The 18,769-nt window shown below is 37.8% G+C and overlaps 1 protein-coding gene across 4 annotated transcripts in view; it reads right to left on the bottom strand.

Moving 5' to 3' along the window:
- Positions 1–18,769, bottom strand: part of tbc1d32 (TBC1 domain family, member 32) — a 70,059-nt gene that overhangs the window by 43,985 nt on the left and 7,305 nt on the right. For all 4 annotated transcript variants that reach the window (XM_017431415.3, XM_025009409.2, XM_025009408.2 and 1 more), the window contains 10 exons: positions 17,565–17,654; positions 16,468–16,598; positions 15,787–15,914; positions 15,034–15,235; positions 14,197–14,276; positions 12,624–12,762; positions 10,309–10,396; positions 9,775–9,893; positions 7,024–7,143; positions 6,681–6,769 (listed from right to left, as the gene is read on the bottom strand). In XM_017431415.3, the coding sequence (XP_017286904.1) occupies positions 6,681–6,769; positions 7,024–7,143; positions 9,775–9,893; positions 10,309–10,396; positions 12,624–12,762; positions 14,197–14,276; positions 15,034–15,235; positions 15,787–15,914; positions 16,468–16,598; positions 17,565–17,654 (1,186 nt within the window). The remainder of the gene's footprint in view (positions 1–6,680; positions 6,770–7,023; positions 7,144–9,774; positions 9,894–10,308; positions 10,397–12,623; positions 12,763–14,196; positions 14,277–15,033; positions 15,236–15,786; positions 15,915–16,467; positions 16,599–17,564; positions 17,655–18,769) is intronic.

Genomic DNA, 18,769 nt, shown 5'->3' on the forward strand with positions numbered 1-18,769 from the left:
CAAAAGGCCCTAACCCCTTAAACCCTGAGGAGGCCCTAACCCTAGCCCAGTGACAAAAGGCCCTAACCCCTTAAACCCTGAGGAGGCCCTAACCCTGAGCCAAAAGGCCCTAACCCCTTAAATGCTGATTCAGCATTCCTTCCACTGTTTTCCTATTTATATTTTATTTTGTGTGGTTTATGCAGTTAATTTACTTTTACTTTTATAAATCAAATCTGGGTGAAAATGTGACGTTCTTCAGCCATGCATGTTCAGAGCCATCGACAGCAGAGAGCAAAATAAAAGCATCTAAACAAATCAAACACAAAGTAGACGTGTAAAAGCTGGTTTCTATGACAACAAAAAGGCTTTTCGATACACGGACGGAGATTTTACTCGTCATTAGTTTGTATGAAGATCAACAGAGGTGAAGCAAGCTGCAGTGCAGGAATGTTCATGTTTGATCCTTAATGGTTTTGGAAATTAAATCGCAAACTATGAGACAATGAAAACATTAGGAAAACATTGTGCCAAAAAAACAAAAGTTGTAAGATTTCCCAAGTCTAGAACGGATAAAGATTATAAATATAAACATCTATGTTTAATTGAGCAGCAGTGGTGTGAGTCATTGAAATCAGCATTATTCACATTTTTACAGAGAACAGCTAAATCTATTTTAATCTTTAACATTTATACAGCTTCATTATTATCTAAAACCTTTAGAAAACATTGAAGAGTTGCATTGTTTATATTAGATGAGCTGTCGAAGCGTTTGTGAGCATGGACACTAATATTCCTGGTTGACTTTTTTTAATAAATTCACTTTTTTTTTTTTAAATAGCACAGCAATGTTCTTAACTCATGTTTGCAAAAACAACTGCTGCTCTCTGCTTTTTCATTACACAGGATCTGCTACTTTAATGTACAATGAGAATACAAGGCTTTTGTTGTCTATTTCCTCTGGAAGCCAACAGGTTTTGGCTCGGGGGACTAAAGACAGGGGGAGAAAATATTTAGAGATATTTTTGACAGCTTGAAAAACATAACACCACATCTGCCCTCGCAAGCACAAACCCTGAGAAGCAAAAAGGAAATAAGTCACTAAGAAAATGGATGGAGAAATAGTCATAAAATACTCCAATAAGAGCACTTTGAAAACCAAACAACAACAAATGGATTCGTCTAAGTTCCATTAGAGGAAGCAGACACTTAGGACAGGAAAACAAAACATATTCCAATAGAGGAACAACCTGGAGCTGTAATCTATTATTCATTATCTGGCATACGTGATATATGAACACCTGAGCACATTACAAGGCCAGCTCTGTGGTCACAGAATCCCACACGGCCGTAATATGTCTGTGTTGCACCTCAGGTGAAGCAAAGTTTGTGTCTCTCGTTTAAAGAGGGCTCCACAAACCAAAACCATTAATAAAACTCATGAATTCTTTCGCCCTGAGACTCCATAAAGATGGCGCTTGAGGATAAAAAAAAAAAAAACTAGATTTTTGTCTGTGAAAACTGAGCTCAGAATATTCCTTTAGTGAATGGTTTGTGTAACATTCCTTTAGGGGGATATGTTGTAAATGAATCGATTTTTAAATGTCAAACTGATTAATATTATCATGTTGGAGGAATGAAACAGCAGAACTCCCCTGGACCATTTATGGCGTGCACACGACAGACACGCAAAACGATCGGCACCATCTGCACTAAACGCAAATGCAAGGTAAAAAGGGAAAAATGGCAGTCAGAAGAGCCACTCTACATGCAGGAGGAGGAGGAAATACTTGCTTCACTCGGCTGCGACTGTCGGCCCGTTTTCTTTTAATTTTGAGTGCCCAACTACACTAACAGATGTAAGTAAAACGCTTCCTTACGTCAAACGCTTTGGAGCCACGATAGAACTTGATCATTATTTGTTGAAGAGACTAAAAAGCCATTTCCACACTTCAACAGGACCAAAAACAAAAGTTGAAGAAAGCAGGTAAAATAGTTCAAACCCGGAGCTTCTCACTGTACTCAGCATTTTGACTTTTTTTTTGTTCCTTCAGTTCCCAAAGTCTTCTTTAAATAAAAACTGTGGAGCTAAATATTTTGATTCTTTTAGCTCTGAGAGATTCTACGTTCAGGACTCTGTTTCAAGTGTGTTTCTGGAGGCATGGATAATCATTTTATAAATGCAATGCAGCCCTTTGAATCGTAACCATATCTAATCGTGAGGTGACTTCCACCCGTTAAACATTATACAATTAAAGAGCAAACATTTGGCAGAATATGTGTAATAAATTGTTTTAATCAGAAACGCCTCTCGGTTGAATATTCGAAAACATCAAAAATTAGGTTAAGAATGTCTTTATTTTTGTTATTCAGCTTTTTAAAACCTCAAATAGTTTGAAAAACAAGCAGATGGTTGAATCAGATGAATCAGTGAATTTTACATACTTTATAATAAAAGGAATCTTTATCCTGTCTTTTTTAAAAAAAAAAAAGCCCTTTTTTGTTGCGGACCAGTGTTTTGACCAAAAGGTAAACTGCTGTAACATCGGTGGTAAGGTTTTCCAGTCTAACCATGGAAGGTTTTTGTAATAACTGAGATGTTTGCCTTGAATTTCCAGAGGGAATGTATCCTCTTCCTCGCTGACAGTCACAGAAAAGTACAATGAAAGGAGAGCAAAGCAGTCTATTTATAACAGAATGCTGTAACGAAACAACTCCAGATAATAGCAAATACATGTTTAGGGAGATTCCTGCTGTGACTGGAAAAAAAATGACATAACCATTTCAGAATATTAAAGAATCCTGCTGTGTTTTAATGTAGAAATCATACATTCATGAATGCATTTCTACATTTAAAGCAGTCTGTGAAGATTTACCAATCTGTATACTGCAGGGGGCGATGTCAACCACACATTTATTGAGCTAAAACTGACTAAATCGAAGGAAAACACCGTTTCTCGGGGCGCGCACACAGTTCTGCTCGTTTTAGATCCGTCAACGCTCAAACTGATTCAAAGATGGGAATTTTCTCAACATATTCTGCAGAAGATCATTAATGACACCAAGTGTAGAGAAAACACACCGAGCCTTTTTAAAATCTTCCTATCAGAGAAGTACAGTTGTTCATTTTGTGCTCTAATAACATTAACCAGTCCCTCCAGGATTTCGCAGGCATTTTTTGTGATTGTTGCGGCTAAAATGCCTGATTTCGTGAAGCATTTTCCTAAAAGTTGCGTTTTTTTATTTACCAAAATCAATAAAAAACTAACTTTTAATATACAAACCAAAAATCCTTCCTAGTTTTGTAAGATAATTCCCAACAAACATTGACATTGTCAAAAGGTGCTTTATTTGAGAACTTTGATAGCTTCTAAACTGACATTCATGAGCATTTCTGGATTGTCCCTGGTCTGCAGCTCTCCTCACATGTTTTGCAGACACAAAGTGTTTGTCGATGCGTTTATGTTCCATGATTACACTGCAGGACGTGCAAAACAGCTGCAGCTGGGGAGGAAACTGGTTTGCTGAAATCTTTGTGGGCAAATGTGAAGCATTAGCGCACATTTTGGCTTCGGTCGCTGCTCCTGCACGCTCCCGGCATTCTCATGTTAACAGGAAGTGACGTCACGTGTCTTCTTTCTGAGTTATTTGGGGTTATTTTGTATTCCACACTACACAAACCCACAAAGAAGAGACTAGACCGCAGAAACGGTGGCGAATCACTTTAGAAACAATAAATATTGGGTTAAAGTTGCGGTGTTTTGGGCAAAGTTGCGATTTTGCGGGGTTTGCTTGATTTTGCATTAATAGTTGCGATCGCAACATCGCAAAATCCTGGAGGGTCTGATTAATAGACTGTTTCTGTCAGCCTTTACAATAAAACTCTCCTGTAGTGACATCGACCTGCGTCAGCTTGACGGGTGATAATGTTTATAACCCATCTCATCTGATAGCTACTCCCTCAGGTTATTATGGGACTCGTTGTCCTTTTCTACTGAAATTAAAATGGGGCAATATAAGTGGGTTATCACAGGATTTAGCAAGAAAACATTAATTTAAATCTGATTAAATTAGATCAATAAAGTCACAAAGCAAAAACAACTGTTTTTAGTTTGGAATGATCTCATTTCACTAGTGCAAATTGCCTGTTTTCAGGAATAAGAGAAGCTAAAAAAGACGCTATCAGAGAAAAATGTTCCTTATCTAATCTCCTTTAGTACCATAGTACACGTCGTATTCAGTGATATCCTAATGGTAAGTTTGAATCGTATGCATTTCTTATTATTATACAAGTAAATGCTAATTTAATATGGCTGCACCAACAGTACAACTTTCATATCCAGCTATCATTTTCATCTTGACCAAATTTTGCACGTTTTCTTAAATACGTTTATTATTAGTTAGAAAAGCGTCCTTCTCTGTGGTTACTCCTGCAGTTCTCCCCTCTGGGATCAAGAAAGGACATCAAACTATAAAACCATGCAGGCAAATTCCTCCAGGCGACGGATAATAATAATTAAATGAAAACAGCCACTGGTGCATTGTGGGTTTGACCGTTCGAGTCCGCGTTGCTCAGGTGGGTGTGTCGTAAACATCAGCACTCTGAGCGAACAAAATGTTTAACCCAACAAGGAAATGATCTTTAATGGGATTTTAAACACGAGTGCCAAAAGGAACTTAAACAAATAAACCGAGTTTTACCTTTTTACCTGCATTTCAGATGTTTATAAAGTTAATTCTGTCAGTTTGTATATAATCTGGACAGATTAGTAATACTCTGCAACCTTTGTTTAAAAGAGACATTTGTACCATTTTTCTAATTATATAGTTTTTTAAAGAGCAACAAAATCTTCACTCTTAAAATAACGATGACATAAATTATTACGTTTTATTTATATACTGCTTGTTTAATTGTTTATTGTAAAACTGATTTTTTATTTACTCATTGCTTTTTCCCCCTAATTATAAGGGTCACAACCTTTATTTACTAAACAGCTTTTTTTAAAAGGCAATTTTTTATTATTTTTCCCCATTATACGAAACTAGTTGTGTGTTTTTACACAAACATATTCATGCCCTAAAACCTACAATCACCAAACGAGCAAAATTAGCTCTATTGTCTGCTTTGACCACATTTTCTCCTAAATATGTTTAAAAATTTGCATCTTCTGGTGCATTAGGAGGACGCTCCCACTGCTGAGAACAAACTATTAGCTCAACAGTATTATGTCGATTATCGCCTGTTAAAAAACAAGCTAACCTACTCATCTAGCATCATTCTGCTGCAGAGATTCAATTCACTTATTGGAAGGATAAACTTCTAAAAGCACCCTTTCTTATTGTTGAATAAAACTTAAATATATCACTCAGGTTTATGTCATTTTCAGTCAAAGTTACAAGGAACCACCACAGAGGAGCTAATGAGCCGTATGTGGCTCCAGAAGCGCAGGTTGTTGATTTTAATCAGCTGATATTGTCCTTTTTTTTAAAAAAATCGTCGGGCAGCCATGACTGTGCGTATCTGATCAGTTGCCAACAGTTTAATTTAGGTTTTTTTTGCTCTTTTGTATAATATAAACTTTATAAATATACATGTTTAGTGAAGGGTTGTTGAGCTCTGCCAAGGACATTGTTTTTCTGTAACATTTGTTTGTTTGTCTGTCTGTGCACAAGATTACTCATAAAGTATTGAACAGATTTTGATGACATTTTTCAGGAAATGCTGAGGTTTGTCACAACGAACAAATAATTAAAGTTTGGTGATGGAGATCATGATAACCACCGAGGCGGATGTTTGTGGTCTGAGTGCTTCTAGTTAAATAAATGTTATGTTTTAGTTGAGCAATTATTGATATATTTTGTTGAATTAAAAAAAAAAGAAACAAACATCAATAAATCTGTGCTGTATATCAGCCCTGATTTCTAAAGATCGGCCTTAGTGATTAGTGAGATATTATTGTCGCAGATTTTTTGTACTTTTATCTGAAACAAGAATTTCTTGAGATTACCTGTATAAATAAAGGGAAAATAAATATATATTTATAGTAATTATGCCACAATAACATATAAACATGGCAGGCTTTGAGTCATAAGAGACTAAAACAAGGACTTTTAGAGACCCAGAGAGAGGCAAAAGTATAAAGCTGTCAGTTCATGGAGTCCAAACGAACAAAGCATCTTGTTCCTTTCTCTTGGATTCTGGATGTTAATAAGAGTGGGATGACTGACAGGCAAAGACAGAATGAGTCAGCAAGACTCCAAACAAGCTGAGGCTATTGTGATTCACAAAGCTTTTAAAAATGCAAAAGACTGCACAGCAGCCACTAGTGGCTTCTGCACACAGCCAGGACTACATATGGTTTGTGTCTGAGTAAACAAACATCAGTAAATCAGCACAGAATACGCTTTCACGCATCAAGAAAGTGTAAGAATACAGCTTTTCTTACACATTATATCCTTTCAGCCATTCGTTTTCTGATATCTGATATTCATAAATACCGTCACAGCCCAGCTTATTTCAATCTGATCCAGAGAAATCCTTTCATCAGCTTTCCAACGCTGGGTAATCAAAGAATAAAGAACCGTGGAAGTCTACTAATCCCAGAAACTGGAGAGTGTCTGTGTGCAGTCGCCAGCTGTTAATCTGATACCCTGCGCTTCCCCACTGATGTTAACTTACATGAAGAAAATATCAATCTCACCTCAGGCCGAATGTGTGAGACTGCTCATAGTGGAACAGGGATTGGATCTTCACATCTGAATTCACAACAATCAGCCTGTCAATCAAATCCTGTGGAGCAAAATGAGCGGCTGTGAGGAAGAATACAGGCAGTTGTGGCTCAAAATGAAAACTGTGCGGACATGTCTGGGGTGGAAAACGCTCGTCCGCCTCGGTGTTTTCTGAGGGTTTAATGGAAGGCCTTTGTGAAGTAAAACAAATGTGTGGGTGTCAGTTGGAGGCTGAATAAAGGTGCAAACATGCCCCCTTGTGGTTGGAAAGGGAAGTGCGTGAAGTCTGGGTCGAGCCGGGTGAAAACCACTCACAGGTATGGAAGTTGGCATTTCCCTCAGGGTGTATTCACTCTTGTTGGCTAAAGACCGTCGTCCCAGAAGCTCCCACACAGACTGGGAAGACGACAGGAGGTTGACCAAGGACAGGAAGGACTGACGAAAGAGAACATGAGAACCTGAGAAAACCTGAACTCATAATTGATCACTAACCTGAGTAACAGCCCCTGTCAGGAGATTTAGTTCTGAATACAACAGAGACAGATCGCAAAAATGTGCAAATGCCTGAGAGCTCAGAGACAAAAAGGAAGCTAAAAATTTACTGATGCAAAAAGAGAAGCAAACATGAACTGCTACAGAAGATAAAACGACGCACAATCTCACACAAGATTAATACATTTTCACACTCGGGAGCATCTGAGCAGAAACACAAGACAGCCTGAAAAATATTAAAACACTGGAAGTCTTTCTGCTCTCAGACTGGATCAAAACAGCAGAAACTAAAAACAAGAAACATCCATGTTGATGCTTTAAAATAACATTTAAACTAAATCCATTTCTTTTGCATTGACTTTAAAGATAATGCTAATAAAAAGGTAGCATTTCCTAAATTTTAATCTGCATTATTAGTCTGTTTTCTGATGCTGGAATTAAAAAAAAGCCACACAGTTGTGGTGTGAGGACTGTAGGTATGTAACGTGGCAGCTGACCCTCTGATAAGGCTGGCAGGACTGAGGACACAGTTCACAGTTCACTGAAAGTCTGTCTTCACTTGGCTGGTTTCACTCGCTCCTGTCAGACGGCAGCATCAGGCTCATGCAGACTCAAACACGCACACACACCCACAAGCTTCAAATCCAATTTTGGAGCTCTTATTGAAAAGAAAAAGGGAAAATTCGGCCCAAAACTTAAACTCGTCTGCAGCTAAACCAACTACGACTGCTGCAGCTAATATGACTGAACAAACTGGCTAAGATGCTGCAGGAATTAAATGTTTGATTAATATTTTCAACCAGCAAGAACAAAACTAAAATATTAATAGATTTAACTTGCAGACCTAAAATTTTAATCATTTCCAGCGTGCAACATTCTTGTGTTCAGACAAAAGAACAAACGTAACTGGTTAATTCAACCCCAAGAAACAGTTCTTTATAATAAACTATGTTAATTACTTAATTATTTAGCTTGCTGTGTGTCGTTTTCTTCTGTGTGGGGTCTTTTTTTTTAACTATTATGACTTTTTTTTAAATAAAATGTTAAGGTTTTTGGTGATTTGTGTTCAGTTTGTTTATTTAGATGCAGTTATGGGTCGGGACATTTACATTAAGATTTATAAAAATGTCCACTTTTTATGCCTACATGAGAGTCTATTAGCCTGCAGTTCCACGACTAACACTAGACCTAAAGTGATCCTATCAAATGCAGGAATGGCATGGAACATGTTTTTATTTTTAAATCCATTTGTAAAATGAGATTAGAAGATAAATTTTCAGTGAAGCAGCTTGGAGCAAATCAGACATGAAGAGAAGACAGAAAACTAAGAAGAGGGGAGAAACAACAGGACATTTTCTGTCTGCAGCTAAACATGATCCAACCTAAATGCGTTGCTTCTGAACAGAATGGTTGAAGGTTTAAAGCAAAAAGGGTGAATATACAATGCATGCACACACCACTTCTTTAGTTTTATATTTTCTAGGATTAGTTAACAGAAGTTTCCCTGTTTAACTTAGTTATTCTGGAGTTGTTCTGTAGAATTACTACGTATAATCAAATCAAATTAAAATCCAATAAAACTCCAGTTTGTATGGCAACAAAACAAAGAATACTATGTCTGTGTGTCTGCACAGTGTCTAAATACTGTCTGGTCCTTGTTTGTCTGTTTTACTTTACACAGTCAAAATAAAAACCCTTATTTGATATGCAAGACAACCTGGATATTTTCACGAGTGTCACAAATTACAATGTTTTCTTTGTAACTAATGCTGTTATATGTGGGGTTAAGTAGTTACTTTTCAACTGTGTGTAAAGTTATTTAACCTAATTACTATTAATGAGGCTTTTGATTGAATCTAGCTTTTAAAATTATACTAAATATGGATGTTAGAGATTCTGCTCCACTAATATTGATGCTCTGCTGCAAAGAGAATGAGACGATAGAGAAAAATCTTTAAATCATCATCTTCTTCTTTCAGCCGTTTTCACAGCGAGTCGTCCTCCTCCATCTAACTCTGTCTTCTGTGTCCTCTGTCCTCCCTCCATGTCCTCTCTAACTGCATCCATAAATGTCCTCTTTGTCTCTAACATCCTTCTGTCCCTCCTCTGGACATGTCCAAACCGTCTCTAACTTTATCTCCCAGTCCTTCAACCTGTGCTGGAGCTCTGATGTCCTCATTCCTAATCTTGTCCATCCTCGTCCCTCCCAAGGAGAACCTCAACATCTTCAGCTCTGACACTTCCTGTTCTGTCTCCAAACCAAACAACATGGCTGCTCTCACCACTGTCTGTTAACCTTTCCTTTGACCTTTGCTGCCACCCTTTTGTCACAAATCCCTCCTGAGACTTTTCTCCATCCTGCCTGGACTCTCTTCTTCACCTCTTTATCACACTTTCTGTCCCTCTCTGTGCTTCTCCGTCAGCATCCTCTGTGGAGCTCTTTCTTGGCATAAACCCATCCTGCTGCTCACAAATAGTCACCTCTTGTCCAAGTCTAGCTTCCACAACTCTCTCAGAAGAAAATGATACAGGAAACCTGAGTCCCCTCTTTCATGCACACACTCTCACACACACCTTGTGGCAGATCCCGTCTGTGTGGTCCATGGGTGTCGGTCTGGGATGAACAACTCTGATATCGTCACTGCCGCATTCGAGAGCCGACCACAGTTCTACTACCAGCGCCTGGACAAAACCTGCAAGACAAAAAATCAAGACACTCGTTTCAAAATGAATTTAGGATGACGTGGAATTTTAAAATCCAACTGAGTGAGGAACAACATAAAACAACAAACAAGATCCTAAGTTTAATTCTTAACAACTGTTGTATAATATACTCACTTGTCTAACATGTCATTTAAATTAGCATCAACTGCACCAGATTTGGTAAACAACAGAAATATGTCCTGCAGCTAAATGTTTACATTTGACAGGGAACACCTTCTGCTGCTCCTTCTTCATCCACTTATCTCGACAGAAACAGTTTTACAAAGACATTCCTTCCTGGGTCGCCTGAAGTCTGCTTTGCACCAGCTGCACATCAACTTACGATTCAGCCCTTCGGCGTCGCAGCTGGCAACTGTTTGTTTGTGCAAATGAGCGCTTTAGTACCTGAACTTTGCAGAGCTACAACCCCTGGAGCAGTTGCAGCTACCTGTGTCACCATCACTCCGTATCCAAACTTCTCACAGCGGCTCACCTGCATTCAACACAACATCTCAGAAACTTTAATGTTTACGCTTTTTTTTTTTTTGTCCAAATGCTTCACATCTGTTCAAGAATAAATAGCAAGTAAATTTAAAGAAACTGTGCATAAAAAAGCAGCCTAATTATAAAAAAAAAAGTCAGGCATGCTTAAAGGATTAGATAAATGTAGAAAACAAACTGCAAATTGATTTTAAGCATGCAAGGCCTTCATTAATTACAACAAAAAAACTAAAAATAGGCCAAACATAATTACATGCTATAATTAAAGTGTAATGTCTAATGAAAATAGCAATTACTTGAGAGCGTAAACAGGGGCAGTAAATTAGAACCACAGGGAGTCAGCCATGGTTTGCATGTATGACTAATAATGTGTGTCTACAATATGAATCTTAAAAATCATGTTTCAGCATCCAGCACCAGTTGAATACTAAAGAGATAATTAGACTTTAGGAAATGTGACTCTGTTACAGAAGAGGAGAAAGTTCAACAAATCACCCATTTTAAGTTCAGGGAAACCAAAAAAACGGGCTGCAGAATGAATAAAAGGTTTAAATATGGATTATGTTTTGCTGTAGAGCATCTAAATAAACAGCATAAATACATATTTTATGTACAGTAAAATGCAAAGAAATTATTCAAATGTTCATGATTTTGTACTGTCTAACAATTATCCTACCCTTTGTTTGGATTTTCACTATATTTATTCATTTTTACTATACTTCAGATCTTATGACACTACATTTTATGGCCATTTGTTTTGGATAAATGCAACTCTATTCAGTCTTGCAGAAAATCTCTCGAGCAGCAAACCCTTCTGGGTATCACATCAGGAAGAATCAAATGAGTTACGACCAGAAGTTAATTTTTTCAAGACACCCATAAAAGGTCATGAAACTGTTGGCAAGCTGTATTATTACAGCATATCAATACTGGTCTTTATCAGCCCCTGAAAACAAAATGCCAAATTCCTATGAAGGCAGGACAATATACTTAGCTTACACATTAAATGGGAGGTGCCATTTTCAGCTCAATATTTCTGTTACAGAGAACCATATTGCGTGCTTCAAACTTGTTGGAACTTGCGGCATCATGCCCAATAAAAGCTGACGTCTGATCCAAACCGTCTAAAATGGGTAATATAAAACCAAGAACTGAAAGGCAGGACACCCCCGTGGTTTTGAGCCAAGATTTCAAAAGCAAACTGCAAATGTGTTGACAAGGTTTCTCCTTCTAGATCACAAATAAAATGCATAAATATTCTGCAGAAACAAAGCAAACAAGGATGTTTTAGTTAATTAAATCCAACATTTACCTGCTTATTGTCAACCTTTTAATTACAAGCTGTGACCAATCGTTTTCACATGAACGCCCTGTTATTAGGTTTATGTCTAGGAAATTCACAGAAGGTCTGACTGCCCAGAAAAGTGACAAATATGACAAATCAAAGAGTTTCAAGCTTCAAAACTGTTACTTTAATGTCGCCAAAAGATCTGTTAGAGCGTGTACAAAAGTAAAGACAATGATGGAAGAAATTTGGAGACATCTGAAGACTGAGTTTCTGACTCATTATTGTTTAGATTTACCTGAAGGTGGCGTCTCACTGAGCTGTGATGGTTGGAAGACTAGTTGGTGAAAAATAAATAAATAAATCTCTCAAAACGGCGAGAAAATACATGAATATCTTTGTTGTAGTCTCACTGTTCAGTGTTTGGAAACAAGGGACCATCGAGCCGTGTGGTTGCGTTTTGAGCGACCAGTTTTTGAAAATAGAAAAAACATTTGTGTGTCCATGACTTGAAAAAACTCCATTCTAGGTCGTGCATCATTTTGCTGTCCATACCGTTCCTGCCTCGGCTCTCTTTGTACCCAAAATGGCATCTGCCCCCACATTTATGATTTAATCCGCTGAAGTAGACTTTTAAAATGAAGACTGGTAGATTTGGGCCAGTTTTTCAATAATTATTCAAAATAATCAGCGTGGTTCTGACACCTGGACACTGTCAGAGGAGAGCTCTAGTCCACAGCTGTAGTGACGTGTTGGAGACGCCCACAATGACTTTCAGACTATTTTTGAAAGAAGAGTTGCTGCACGAGTTTCTTTACATTCAAAACTCAAGCAACTGGGCTGAAAAAGTCACAAGACATTCTGGAGATGCCAGAGAAACCATACAGCAGAGAGATGAGGAGCAGAGTAAAATTACCCACATCTGTGTCATTACCTGCAGTTTTCTGGTGAAGCGAGAGAACATGTAGGAGATGCATTCGTTTATGGCTCCGGTCTGCTGAAGCAGCAGCAGGCCTTTAGGAGTCGCAGCAAAGTTCAGCAGACTGTCCAACAGAGTCTCCTCCCAGACGAGCCTGGGTCCAAAATCAGAAACAGAAGCCCAGGACAAACAGAAAAACTTCTACATCTTTAAGTTTCATGTCCGAATCTGAAACATTTTTGGTTTGACGTCTGTAATATGTCTGAGATTATGAATACCTTTATTAAACTTTAACCTGCACTTATTATCCTTTGTGTAGCAGTTATTTCTAAACAAAGAAGTCACAACAATATTGACTTGCTTATGGCCTTAAAACAGCAAAACAGAATAACAACCCTCATGTTAGGGAAGACCACAACTGTCCCTTACATCTGTAGATGACTTGAGGATCCAAATAAGATGCTTTATTTATTAAGATATGCTTTGAAAAGTAAACTCAACCATGTCAATAAAATCTGGAAACGATCCATATCATATCTGAGTTCTAATATAAATCAAATCACACAGAAATGATTACGTAGCAGATGGACTCATAGGTTTACATAATGCAATTTTCTTATTATTTGTCTTTGAATATTCTTTTTCTTGTGTTAGTGTTTTGCTTTTTCTTATCTTTTTGTAGAAAGATTTGTACTTCTACATTCTTGCACAGCTGCATCATAATATTACAGAAAGAGCACAAAGTTTATGTTTTTGTTTCTAAAGTTCAATAAAAAAAGAAAAGAATCAAATTTTAGAAGTGAGGGTAGATCGTTTTTTGCACTAAAAGACACTCATGTCAAGTTTATTTAAATAAACAGCAAACAGGAGGACATCCTTTAATATACTGTTTTCCAGTAAAAACAAATAATTATACGTATTGATCAATTAAGTGTGCTACACTGTTAGGTTATGGGGAAGATTTATAATTAACAGAATCAAAGCTAATCAGGTGAGACTGGATTTTATGATCTCTTGTCAATTATTGATCATGCAGCTTTATTACCACAGATAGATGTATCGGCTTCTACGTGTTGACGTGAATTATGGTTCTAATGGTTGCCATAAATACAAAACTATCATTAGTAAATATTTTACTGTTGTGTATAGTAGCTGTTCGGGAGTTCTCAGTTGCATAAGTTCACATTTTAATGCAGTAATGTTCAATCCTGGTCCTGGAGGGCCACCATCCTGCAGGTTTTATTTGCTTCTCTGCTCTTCAGCAGCTCCTCAGCTCCTCACTCAGTCATTCAGCTCAGGTAAGTCAACCTGAAACCTGCAGGATTGAGGCCCTCCAGCACCAGGATTGGACACAACTGTTTCAGTGTGTAGTTCTCAGCTGCTCCTTTGGCGCATTCAAATAAAATGTTGTTAGATAAGAGGAAAGTCTGTTATAAAAAGCTGTAAACTTTATCAAAAACTCTTTATGCAGTGATAACTGAAAAAAAAAGCCTTTGTTTTTAAATGCTCACTGAATCACTACCATGCTTTTAAACTGGGCACTCCAATAAAGTATTTAAATTACATGTGTGTTTGTGTGTGTCCTTACATGTTGTGCATTTCTTGCGTGGACTTTGCAGTGTTGGCTCCAGGTACAGGAGTCGGAATCCTTTCTGCTAACGAACTCGTCTAAAAATTGGAGAATAAGAAAAAGTTTGATTCCCGAACACTCATACCACTATCTAATTACAGAAGGAGATTTAAAAGGGGCTCCTTTATGTGTTTATTTAGTTGAAACCATGTCATTCTTCTCCATGATCCTTCTGTAACAGCAGGATAAGAGATGACATTTCCTGTAGTTTTGGGTTTTGTAGCGTCAGCCCCCACAGTTTTGTTTTTCCTCAACACCGACTGTAATATTAGGGCTTTTAATTAAAATGTTTTGTTATGGAAGGCACACTCAGAAAACCTACATGAAGCGGATTATAATGGTTAGTTAATTCCCCCCCATTTGCGAGAACTTGCTGCGGTGGGTGAACTGAGAGAGATCTCAGAATTCATCAAGCAAATGAAACATGACGCGAGTAGGTGCTGAATCTGATCATTAGGCAGAGAAACCCATCAATTAGATCATGGGAAACACAGAGGAAGATACAAAAACTGTCTGCTGGTGCTTCTAATGCTTCTGCAGCTGGTTTAGTCAAGCAAGGCTTTCCATAAAACATATATGATGTTTCTACGTCCTAAAATATTGAAAACCATTAAAGCAGAAAAGCAGCAGGTCCGAAGCAACAAATATCCCATAAAGCAAACAAAATGTTTCTCCTTTTAATCAAAACAGCAACGTATTAAACTCAAACTGTTTTTTTAATGAAGGATAGAATTTATTACATCGAGTTCATGCAATAAGTAGTGCCTATAGAAGCCAAAGGTGAGGTGCAGGTACCTTTTTCCACGCAGAAGCTAAGGCTATGTGCAGGCCGTATGTTCTCAGGACCTGCAGACCCTTGCAGGTGTTGTATATCTGCCTACAGACGAAGATGAAAGCGCCACATAACGCACCGGTCGCATCAGATTCACTCAGCGAAGGCAGCGTTTTATCCAGCAGCTTCAAGGTGAACTCTGCGATGATATGAGCAGCAAAGGTCCTGCAGAGAGGGGACAAAACATCCCAAAAACAAAGAAAACAGTCATGCTGTAACATTTTCATCTGCTCAATCTATAAGTCCTGAGTTCATGTTTTTGTGGTTAAGAAGATGTTAATTATTATGTTCAGTACATGTAAATGTCTTTTTTTTATTTCTAAAAGTTACAACGTAGTTAAACTATATGTCCAAATTTCTTGTTTTAAGGATCTCTTTGCATCTTTATTAACAATATTAAAAAAATGTGCATGAAGGGATAATAGTATAAAAGTTTGAATATTGCTCTTTTACAACAAGATATTGTTGTAAGACAAGTTGAACCAGATGGACGAGACAAAAATATAAAAAATAAACTAATGGTGAGGCCGTTCAGTGTGTTGAAGAAAATATTTTCCTAACTTTGAAAAAGCAACATTCATTGTTTTTATTTGCTGTCTGTACAGAAAGGAGGATTTCTCATGCAAATTTCAATCTGGTTCACTAAAGTTTTGTTGTCATGCCAAAAGAATAATCAATTTATTTTCAACAAAACATACTTCGTCTCTTCCTCTCACCTCTCATTGTGGGCGACAACAAGATTCTCCTCGTACAGAAACAGAGTTAATCCTCTGTCGGTGTTTGCGATGCGGGCCAGAACGTCAGCGATGAGGGTTAGCGTGGAAGCAGGGCTTCTCAGTTTAGCCTGCAAATTACAGATAATAATACAAAACAGGTCCAGAAACAAGAAACTACAAACCATTCAAAATAAAACTGAGGACAGTTGCGCGTAAACAAACGCCTCCAATCATCAGGGAACTGACGCAATGAAGAAGAAGAACGAACCAAAGTTCTCACTGCGCTGCAAACGAGGGGGACGAGTTTGCATTGCAAAATTGCAAGAAAATGGGCAACATTTCCGTTGCAGTCTCACTGAATTCTGAGCGTTTGCGACCAGCGAGGAATGCAATCGTATTCTGAGCAGCCAGTTTTTAAAAATCACATCCTGCACAACTTGTAACGTTACATTTTTGGCTGTGGACATTACTTTGTTGCCCACTTTATTACACTCATCTCAGCAGCCGCCTCCATTTTGATTATTTATGAAATAAAAAAAAGGTGGATTTACGTCAGATTTTCAATAATTATTATCAGTATAATCAGCATACTTCTTCTGCCTTGGATGTTTTTAGTCAGAGGAGAGCTGTGCAGGTGTCAAAACACGTGTCTGTCTGAAGGTGCAGGTGTGTGAGACACACCTTCTGTCCGGCGAGCAGAGCTATAACAGGTGCCAGAAGCGTCCCAATGACTGGAGTCTGGAGGAGACATTCTGTCCGTTCACATAACGTCCACAGTACCTCCATCACCAAGCAGCTGGGCGACAGGGAATCTGAGCACAGAGACAGGCAGTTCTGCTTCATTTAATGTTTTATATAACCAAATTATCTGCATGCATCTGTCACACACTTTAAAAAAGGAGAACCCACAGACAATCCTGCTCGTGTTAGAATTTGAGATTTTATGTTGAGTGAACGCCTGATAGAAACTTAGCAGATCTTTGTTTTTTAGAATATTAGAAAAAGAAGAAAATGCAACCCGTAGTCTGCACAGAGCATCACGGATGGTCGTGAAATAAATCTAACATCCATTTAGCAACACTGAATATATTATTTAATATCAAGACGAAGATTTGAGAGGTGAGAAGGAGATAATGAGACAAAATGTTTGGTATCTTTTCTACAGCTTTAAGATTTTGTAGGACAAATATCTGTGTTTTAAACCATTTTGAAAGAGAAATAATTTTAAAATATTAAGATCAATAAGTTGTATTAGTTATTGGAAAGAAACAGTTTGAGGCAACATAAATGCACCAAGAACAACTACTAAAAAAACAAGCACATTATTGCACTTTAACTCCACTTTTTGCTGGAGATATAAAGTCTTTACCACAAATATCAGTTTGGAGAGAATCTTCCTGCATTCAGCAATATCACAACATCTCTCAAAATAAATTCAAGCTTGTAATCTTCATGAGCCAGCAGGTTAAATTTTTAAAAAAGTGGGACTCGTTCAGCACGACTACCTACAGCAGTCAAAAGGAAGTGATCCTGTGATAAACTCAGGGGGGAAAACATTATTGATCACTGGCAGAAAAGCTGCCAACTGTGCAATCCAAGACCGAACAATAAAGGAATAAAGTCTTCCACTGAGCTAATATAACACTACCTCACTCAGTACAAGGTTAAAAGATAAAAGATATGGTCTAAGGAGTGTTTTTATGTCTCAGCATGTCCCCGAGGCAACGGATTCCAGACTTACAATCATATTTCACTGACGCAGTTTTTACGCGCCCCACCTGTGTGTGAGGCATCACTGAGCAGTGGCCGGGGGTGACGATACATGATGTTAATCAGGATGACGATCAGGTCCGTCAGGCTAACTGGATCTGAAACACAAACACGATAAATGAGTCTCATGAGTCTCATCGGGTCTAGACAGGGTCACTGAAACAGTACGTACTCCTGAGAAGGAAAAAGATGATGTGAGTTACTCCGGTAAGCTTGAAAACAACAATCATCTTCATGAATTCACTGCTCAGGAATTTAAATGCAGGAGAAGAATTTAGAATTGAAATATTGATAGTTGAAATATTAAAAGAACATTAGCTTTTTATTTTGTTGAAAACATTTTAAAGAATCAAAAGCTCTTGGAAAATATATCGTTGCATCGAGCAGAGACCTTGGATTTCTAAAAATGCAACTTTTCAGGAAGTTTAAAAAGAAAAACTTCTCTTTTTATTTAAATAAAATGTGTGCTCACAAGTTCGCATTATCTTTGACATTTTTTATTGGTTTGCCACCCATAAAATAACAGACAGATGTGAAGGAAGGCCAAAAAAAGCAGATTTATGCAAAAATATGAGAATGATGAAGAGTGGAGATAAACCTTTTGCCTGACAACAATAATATTTAACTTTCCAATGACAAACTGAGGAGCAAGACAAATTAAAGATATTTGTTGGCAACCAAAAGTTTCAGACCAAACAGAATGTGACGCAGCGTGACACATATGGGTGGTTCTTATTACAAGGTGTGGAAAAGTGGATTTTTATACATGATTTGATCATTAACTCCAGCAGAAAACTATCATTTCTGAGCTTTTTAACGCAGCGACTTGATAGTTCAAGAACTCCTTTGAAGGCCACGGATCAGCTGGTAAAACACTCAGAATAAGGTTTAAGATGGAAGACAATGAGTGAGATTAAACTGCGTGCCGCTCACAGTGTTATGTAACTTTATTAGTAATCAGGATGGGGTGGAGAGGAGTAAAACGACGGCACAGGTCGGGTGGAGGGAGGGGCACATCTGTGCTGATGTAAAGCATTCCTGAGTAAAATTATGGTTGTAAAGATTAGATAGTTTTGTTTAAATCACTAAAAAGAGGAGATAAAAATCAGTACATGGCAATAAAATAACCTCTGAAGCCCTTTAACTTAAACATTTTACTTACATGACAAAATTTCTGTCAGGCAAGCAACAAACAGGATATTCAGCTCTTCAC

Source organism: Kryptolebias marmoratus, linkage group LG19, assembly GCF_001649575.2.
Source record: "Kryptolebias marmoratus isolate JLee-2015 linkage group LG19, ASM164957v2, whole genome shotgun sequence".
In the NCBI taxonomy this organism is placed as follows: domain Eukaryota; kingdom Metazoa; phylum Chordata; class Actinopteri; order Cyprinodontiformes; family Rivulidae; genus Kryptolebias; species Kryptolebias marmoratus.